The sequence below is a fragment of the Thermobia domestica genome, chromosome 13 (assembly GCF_964235325.1).
Source record: "Thermobia domestica chromosome 13, izTheDome1.hap1.1, whole genome shotgun sequence".
Lineage (NCBI taxonomy): Eukaryota > Metazoa > Arthropoda > Insecta > Zygentoma > Lepismatidae > Thermobia > Thermobia domestica.
The window spans coordinates 199928837-199938305 of NC_137466.1; the positions used below are offsets into that span (position 1 = coordinate 199928837).

General features: G+C 34.5%; 1 protein-coding gene across 1 annotated transcript in view; it reads left to right on the forward strand.

Moving 5' to 3' along the window:
- The window catches only part of LOC145668947 (protein hairy-like), a 67390-nt gene extending 59299 nt beyond the window's left edge, over window positions 1-8091 (forward strand). The window contains exon 3 of the mRNA XM_081737234.1: window positions 3320-8091. Coding sequence (XP_081593360.1) covers window positions 3320-4231 — 912 coding nt within the window. The 3' untranslated portion in view covers window positions 4232-8091. The remainder of the gene's footprint in view (window positions 1-3319) is intronic.
- The last annotated feature ends 1378 nt before the right edge of the window (window positions 8092-9469 follow it).

Genomic DNA, 9469 nt, shown 5'->3' on the forward strand with positions numbered 1-9469 from the left:
AGAAATTAATTGTGTTAATCATACAGAAGTATGTAGGGATTTCAATAATATTATTATATGCAAGATGTATTTCCCAACATTGCGTCTTTCCTTCTAAGAAATTTGATGCGTAACTCAGAATTTGGCAACGCTGTGCTCGTTAGTCGTTTTCGCCGTGGGGAATCCCTTCCCCTTCTATTTTTCCGGTTCGGGCATCCCCTTCTCTTCCTTCTCCGTTGTTGACCGTGGATCGATTCTTGTGATCGATGCGCGCCCCGCCTCTCCGATATACATTGTTGTCGTGCGGAGGCAGTCGCTCCCACGTGTCCTTTGCCTTGGATAGCCCTTTCGTCACCTCCACATCACTTCACACGGCGACCAAGAAAAATGGGCGACAGAAACAGAGACAGAGTGGGAGAGAATTCAGTACGATGGAAGGAGATGGGAAACTATAAATTTTGAATTCTTGTGAATCTAATTCATTTTCCAGCTGTCTTTTCTTACGCGTGTATGTAATGCGTTCAATAAATTTCAAAAGTAGTCTACTAATTACTAACTCTGTGACATAAGGAACTTGAAGGTTTATCGCCGCAGAATGTAAATAATCCTTCAGGATTCTATTCTGTGGCAAATCAAAATAGTCACTACTGAAACGCCATGTTCCCTGAATGCCTCATTTTATATTGTTTGCATATTCAAAACGCACTATTCATACCTGCTGGAGTTTTCGAAATGGCCACCTATCCACCCATCTTAGGCTTTATGACCTCAGTGCCGTATACAAGGGGTTTCTGGGCTTATTTCCCGAGTATATATATATATATATATATATATATATATATATATATATATATATATATATATATATATATATATATATATATATATATATATATATATATATATATGTGTGTGTGTGTGTGTGTATGAGATTGAGTGGTAAACCCCCCTCGAAGAATTTTGCGTACGCCACTGAATTCTGCAATACAATTGAAGATACATTCTTATGCGTAGTTTTTGACAAAATTCACAAAAAAAAAATCGGTATTAAAAAGTACGTTATTCGTGAGTTAAAAACAAATCCGATATGCAGTATACATATGACAGAATCACAGTCTGTTGAGGCACCTAAACATATGCCACATTGACTTGATCCCTAGTCTTCCGTAGCAAGCGCTGCTATCGGCTGAAGGAATTCCACTCGCTTTCTCTCGCGTAGCAACAGCTGAACCCTTATTGGCTCAACGCGTGGGTGTGTGAGGGTGTAAGCTTTAGTTCGCATTTTTGCCACGGCTCAAGACATTTTGGCAGTACAATAGTATCAAAATCCGCCACATTCATTTCGCTTAGTTTCGAGTAATCTCTCAAAACCTGCAGTGAAGCGCCATATACACGCTTGCACTAGTTTTTTTAGTATAGCTTTGAAATATTAAGGTTTTATGCAAAATTCTGTTTCCATGGAATTCCTTTAGACCAAACATATAGCAGGCGATATATAACTCAATTTCGGTATATATATATATATATATATATATATATATATATATATATATTTAGCGGCTTTGGATACTAAGCGCCTCAGTTTAATGTTCATTAATCAGTTAGAAGCAATACCTATATAATCTTTTGAAATTAGTTTCATAATTTATCTAATTCCGCTTGCCTAGTAACCATTGAAACAATCTCAAATTTCTTATATAGTTTCCTTTATTCTACTTATTCCATAGCCTTATCATCAGATATGCACTAATATATAATATCCTTCTTCATATATAAATGAGACATACAACTTATAATCTTAATATCAAAATACCACATTGTTTGTAATTACATGAATTGTATAGCAATCGAATACCGTACATATTGTTTACGTTTCTGCTGTCTTGATGTTTTTCTCTTCTACTGATTCGAAACAAATTTTCATAACACTTACTATAATACCCAACAGTAACCAACAATCATAGACTCAAGAACATGCATCCTACTAAAGTCAAACTGACACGTTGAAATATAACCCCATGAAGTCTTTAATTATGACACTGATAAGATTACGATACACTATGGTTAATGAGATACACGTATAATACGCGGAAGCCCATTTTATCCAGTGTATACCTGAGCGTCATGGGGGCTATAGCCCCTATAACTCCCTTGGATCCGCACCTGTATGTACAGTCATGTCCAAAATTATTGTCACATGTCTATAAATAGGTTGTAGAAATATAATTTGATAACTAACTCGACCGGTATTTCTTATAATGTTAGTATGTGTATAATTGGCAAAGACATGTATGTGGCAAATTTCATGTCAAAATAGCAGTAAATAAGAACAATAAAACGAAAATAAAACTTTCTTGTCCATTTAGCAACATTTTGTTTTACTCATTCTAATTTTCGTATTTATAATTCTTTTTCTATGAAATTTACCACAAATATACATTTCCCGATTATACACATAGTATCAGTATTAAAAGTACCCTGCAAAATCATTATCAAATTATATTCTTACAAGAAGATAGTTATAGATATGCGACAATCATTTTGGACATGAGTGTACGTATATGCCAAAAGGTTAAAAGAGTAAAGCTCTTGAGTCGTAAAATGCTTTCAAAATTAGATATAGAAATTTTTTTGCGTGTCTTAAAAGAACCATTCACATACTATTAAGATTTTCATCCTCTGCGGTATGTAGATTTATTGAACAGAGCTGCCGTGGTTTCTTTTCTACGCATGGTTGTTGGCAACACTGTATTTTAATCACGTGAATATATTGGCGCGAAGAAGAAAGGCTACAACGTTACATTTAACCAAAGACGCGCGTGCTAGTAGCAGGAAGGAGTATATTTGCATTGAATGATACATTTACTTAGATAGTACTGAGTATATACTGTGTATGACCTTAAGATTAGTATTTTATTTCTTCAGTGAAAACAAGAGTTGTTAAAATTGAAACCAACCATACAACTTGTATGCATAATTGAATAGTAGTGTTTTTTTTTTATGATTTAAAGAGTAATTACTGTCATTATTTAATAGTTTCTGTCAATTTTCAACAGTTCGTTATCAAACAGTATGGCTTTTGAAGACCGTATTTCTTAACAATGGAAAACATTACAGGCAATACTAACATTTTCACTTATTATGACTAACCGTAATTCTGTACTTTGTAATTACTGAAAAACGACGCAGATAAAGTTTATAAGATTCTTATTCCTGTACCATTTCAAAGCAAGAGTTAATAATAATGTATTCATTCTGTAATTAAACATGAATTTATAATGTTTTGTTTGTCTGTAAAGCACTACCATTAAAAAACTTTTGTATTTCTTTTCCTTTGTAGAATACGAAGCATTCAAAGCTTGAGAAAGCAGATATTCTCGAATTGACAGTTCGACATTTGCAAAGGCAAAGAGCATTGGGAGCGGCCGTTTTGAGTAAGTATCGCGCTGGCTTCCAGGAATGTACCCGGGAAGTTGGCAGGTTTTTGGAAACAACGGAGAATCTGGATACAACTGTTAAACAGCGTCTTTTACAACACTTGCAGAGCTGTGTTGCTGATCTAGATACACCGGACGTCATTAAAGCGGAAGCAGATAATTCTAGTAGTAATCGAGAGGAGATGACGTCAACACCTCCGGCGAACCCAATTGGATCCGTGAGGCCTGACAGCACGGGCGATGAAAATAATAATCGCGACAGCGCATCAGACAAGTCGCCCACGCCGCCTGTGTCTACTCCTTCCCCAACCCCTTCCTCCAATCCGTTGCTCTCCGTTGTTCAAGTGGTTCCTTCTAGACTCCCTGATGGCCAGATCGTATTCCTGCTTCCAAGTCATTACGTGCAATTGGCAGCTGCTGCGGGACTCTGGTCTTCAGCGTCCTCTCCGCGACAACAAGAACAACAAGAACTAGCTGATGATTCGGATTTGGAACAGCCGCTCGATTGTTCACAGAAATCGAATGTTGTCACGGAATCTAGTTCACCACCATCGACTCACAGCGACAACAGCAGTAGCTCTTCCCGCCGAATTGCTGAAAACGTCTCTGTTGCTTCTGTCAGTGTAGCAGCTACTAGCGCCGCCGAACAACCAGTGTCAGAAATCCCACAGCAGCATCAGCAACATTCCCATCAACATCATAATCATCATCACCATCAGCATCATCGTCAACAACATCATCAACAACATGCAGCGGTAGCACCCCCTGTTCCACCCCCACAATGTAAAGATAATCCTGTATGGAGACCCTGGTAACTTCGTTTGAATTCAAATTCTTAAGTAACTTGTTTGCTGATTTTAATTAGTATAGCATTAGGTAGTAGATATGCGACAGCGTAATCCTAGGCAATATAAATAGATCAATAATTAACTTTATTTCAAGTGCAATAACAAATAGTATATGAAAGATGCTTTAATTGCGGAGCTAAAATCAAAATCGAAACAATTTTTGTCTATAACAATAATTTATTTTCGATATTTAACTTTACCCATTTCTTATCCAAAACAGGGGTAAAAGTGAGGGGGGATGCAAAGAGACGCCGTTACCCCATTTCCAACAAAATATCTATGGCGTCTCCCCACTTCCTAAAAAAAGGGGGGGATTTATAAATTTTAAAGGTTTAATTTTTTCTGTTCGAGTTCTGTCGAAGGGATTTATTTATGGCTAGTTCAATATCTTCAAAAACTTCATTCCTCATTACTTTCTGTGACTTACTGCAAAGTAGCTGAATAACAATAGTTCATATGACAGTATTTTGGAGAGTAGACCATTTGGTACTCATAACTAACAGCATACTCTACGTATGGTTCGGTCGACTTAATTGGGAATTGAAACTGTAACTTAAAAAAAAAAAAAACGTAGTTTAACGTCGGCCAAGCAACAATACACCGTCATTTATCCAACAGTTTTGCCACTCGTGAACACCAATTGAGTTTATTGACAAATGGTCGGCAAAGCAGCCAAGTACAATGTAAGGCCAATGGTGGCAGTTGGCCAGCTAACCGTTTTCCAATGTTAGATTTACTATCTGTGGTGTTCGGGGAAAATGCTATGAAATGAAGTTACTGCCATTTTCAGGACCTTTCATATTGGACAGAAATTTAAGTGTTCAACGTTTACGTCTTCAGAAACTGCTCTCCAAGAGTTCTTGCCTATACGAAAAGCGTTGGAAACCGTTAGTAGCTCCTTTAATACAATTTTGTAGATATTAGCTGGCTTGCTTTTTAAATGTTTAATATTCTGAATTGTCTTTTTAATTTATTCAAGCAATAGAAACCGTAGTGAAGCCCAGTTATAATAATACATATATTTATTCCTATTCTACTTAGGCTATACTGATTACAACCAGCAAACACGTTGTACAAATGTATTTAAAGTAATTGTTATAAATAAATAAAATTCAAAACAATAGTTTTGTGTCTCACAACAATAGCGTTGTAATTTCTGTATATCTAAAAAAAAAATCTGACTTACTTCAACTCGTCTCACCTCATTCATCCTATGCTGCAGACAGCTTTTGTAGAGAAAATTATGCCAACAGTTTCCATTTTGTGAAAGAAAAACACCTGTTCGTCACATTTATTTAAATTTATTGCTTCTTACACTATGTTCTTTGATTTCTTTGTGTACATTAAGTAACAGGTAGCCATTACTTAATTCGATCTGGATTCCGATCAGAATCTGTTAAAGCATAACTGTGTTGGGTTATGGAATTAATAATTTCAATTGGAGAAATAAAGGTAATCAATATATTATAACGTACTAGTATCACATTGTCGAAATATCAAGAATTTATAAGTAATACCTTTTCTTTAGACGAAAAGTGCAAAGGTGATTTGATAGTGCAAGGCATTCTGGCAGAGATAACTATATTATTAATAACAATGTTCAACTTATGGATTGGTAAGTTGTGTCATATTAACAGAACTGTCTCCCTTTTAAAAAAATCCAATAATTTGTTTCAACATGCGATTCAAATCATTGTTTATTATTAATAAACCAAATAATCTTATTTTGTATAAAATGTTAATACAAATGGCGTACACATTCAATGTATCAATTTAGATCTTAATAATTTTGAGGAATATTTTCTGTAAAATTTAAGAATCCTTTGAATTGTTACGGATATATAATAAACATCCTTTCAAAAAAATTTTAAAAGTGTGGATCTAAAAAATATTTCATCATCTGTTGAACACGTCGAGTTATGTTGTCACTGTAACATTTTGTAAGAAACAGTGTTTGTTGTATTGTTAAAAAAAAGTTCATATTAAAAACAATGGGCCTTATGCAGAGTCGTTCTGACGCGTAATTAGTTCCATACTAAAGGGTCCGACTAACATACGTTTCCTGCGCTAGTCAGGTCTTTAGTATGATGTTAATCGTACGTGAAAACGACTCTGCATAAGGCGGTATATCTTCTTGTACAGTGTAAGCTCTTAAATATGTATCTTTGTTCTCATAATTAATCTTTGAGACCTGTTTCTGTATGTACAAATCCTATTGGACCTTATGCAGAGTCGTTTTGAGGTATAATTAGCATCATACTAAAGGCCTGACTACTGCAGGAAACATATGTTAGTCAAACTCTTTAGTATGGCACTAATTATGCGTCAGAACGAATCTGTATAAGGCCCATTGTGTCTAATAGTGGCCATTTCTTTAATGAGAGATGATTAACGAAACCCACCTAACTCTATCTCATATCACAGTCTTTTCAGTTTTCATGAACAGATTAAATTAATACCGCCTTATGCAGAGTCGAATTCTTTAGTAGGCCTATAGCACTAATCACGCGTCAGAACAACTCTGCATAAGGCTAATAGTGTTTAAAAATGAATTATGTTTTTCATGTGCAATAAAGGTAATATTATTTTCATGTTGCATAATATCATTAATTCTGTGTGACGAAAAATAGAATAATAGTTCGCTCGTAAAAGAATTAATTTAAGCTAAATAAATATTGTATATGAACCTCCTATGATTTTATTTTTAGTCAAATATAATCACGATTTAGATAATTATTTTTAAATTTTGATGTTTTTGAGTAAAATTACATAACTTATTTTCTTAAATGTACTATTTTATACTTTCCTAAGTTCGTCTTAAAATAAAAGTTATTGTGGACAGCATGAGGACTGAAGCTGTAATATTACTGGTATCAAATGTTGCAAATACGAACTGTTTCCCTAACGTTAGCATGTTTTCTATATTTGTCAGTGTGTTTGATTAAAAATAATAATAAGAAATGATGTAATAGTCTGTAATCATAAAGCATAAAGAGCATAATGAGATATTAGACCTAAGGTTGGTACTTGTATGGGTATTGCAGATTGCCAAAGATTTAGAAAATGCCGATTCTGAAGGCGTAATAAATTAATACTTATAAAATGTAACTGTTGTAGATTCCAAAATTTGAGTGGTGCTAATAGATCAAAAGAAAAAAAAAACGAAAAAGAAGTCTATAATGAAAACAAAATCGTATGAAATAGAACTACAGTCATTTTTTGGGAGGAGGGGGCGGAGGAGTCTCAGAAACTATTTGTAGCGGAATAGAACAGGTGTTTTTCTTCGCCGAAGTAGTCAGAGGAGTGAAACATTGTAGTATGCAAAACAAACTTTTTATCATTCAATCGGAAACATTCTCGTCTTTGTACTGTGTAGAAGCCATTCTTGTTTTTCTAGAGGTGAAATCGTAAGTTTGTTTTTTTCCAGTGGTAGTAGAATGAACTTGACCCAGTATAGAAGTTTTGTTGACAAGGTGATCTTGCACTTTGTTGACATGTGATGTTCAGAACTTAAATGTGAAACGAGGACCAAATTGTGTTGTGTGCTCAAGCATGAAGAGATAAGAATTTTTTTTCCTATCTGTAGCAAAGTCTTTTAAATGTTTCCAAATAAAAGAAGTCGTTTTCCTTTCATGTTGTTTACCTTTTAAGGTGAACGATCTTCCCCAATGATCTATCGATGTTTGTAAATGTATATGTATATATATATAAAGATATTTGTATAGTTTTGTGTATTGTGATGTAAATATTGTTTCTTGCCCCTTGACAATGCACGTAACCTATGTGTATATTTTGTGAAAATAAACCTTGTATTTTCATAGATGTAACACTGTAATTTCTTAACAAAACATTCTACTCACCTGTTTTAACGATTGTAATCTAGATAACAAGAAACTTGGTCGATGTTAAACAAGCGTGCTGGGAATTCGTTTTTCAGTTCGACACAAAGAGCAGTTTAAGTGTTTGATCACAATCAGCAGTTGAAAAAAAGTATTTTAGCCCAGGGCCAATTTATAATAGGCGCCAATGCATTTAATATACGTAAGAATTACACGAATTTAAACTCTATTGCGCATTGGTGAGCGCTCCTAATATCAAAGCCTAAATGATTAATTATATCTAGTTACTAATGAACAAAAATTTTCTTCGAAAATATTTACAAAACAATGGCTTGGCTTTACAAATCTTCCCAAGATAATTTTCTTGATTGGTGTCAGACTATTAACAAAGGAAGTATATTTCAATTTGAACAGAAGTTTTGGTTTCAAAATTCGTACACAATACAGCTATCACACTTGTTGAGAGCCACAAATACATTCAAACTTGTTAATCTTGCTCTGTACTCTACAGGGTTAGAAATTCATGGGAGATTTCAAATTTGTAATACTTGACTTTGAAAGAAGCCAAAGCTACTGCTCAAAAATCAACATAAAAGTTTGTCCGGAAAATCCAAGAAGCGGTGTAGAGTAGTAAAATAAACATCCAGAGTAAAGTGGATATCTAATTGGCAATCAGAATTTCATACCAAGGATGCCAAGTCAAATGTCACCTGAATGATTATTACATGTGTCTCGTGCTTGGCCGACTGCCAGAATATCGAAATAGGACGATACACGAGGTAGGCAGTTATGGATAGCGAAGTGCAATTTGGGATGAGAAATCAGTTTTCCAACTTAGATTTGGGATTGTCCACCACTATGGGCATCATCACATAAAAAGCAACAAGATAGGGATCTCTGTTGGCTTTGTCCCTATTAATGTGAAGTAAACAATTTCATTACGAACTGATGTATTTTTCAAAGTTTTGTTTAAAACTAGTTAACATAAACTATATAACTATAACCGTCAGCATAATTATGATAACTCAATCTTATTGTTTACAATTATTTTTTTTTCGTCTAAGGGCATCCGACGTTTGCTGATGATTTGATTGTCTATTAATTGATTAATTGATGTTTAATGTACCTTTTCGGCACTGAGACTATATGAGACGGAATGTGCTGTTTTAAATTGATATGAGAACCACTACTTGATTTCGTATCCAAGGCAAGTGTACACCTACCGGAAATCGAACCCAGGTTTCATACACACATAGAAAGTACTATTGTTAGCTGCTTGGTCATGAAGAAGCATAATTTTGATTAACAAAATCAATGCTATGGAAAACCATGAAGATATTGCTCAGATAAAGACACTTGTCAAAAT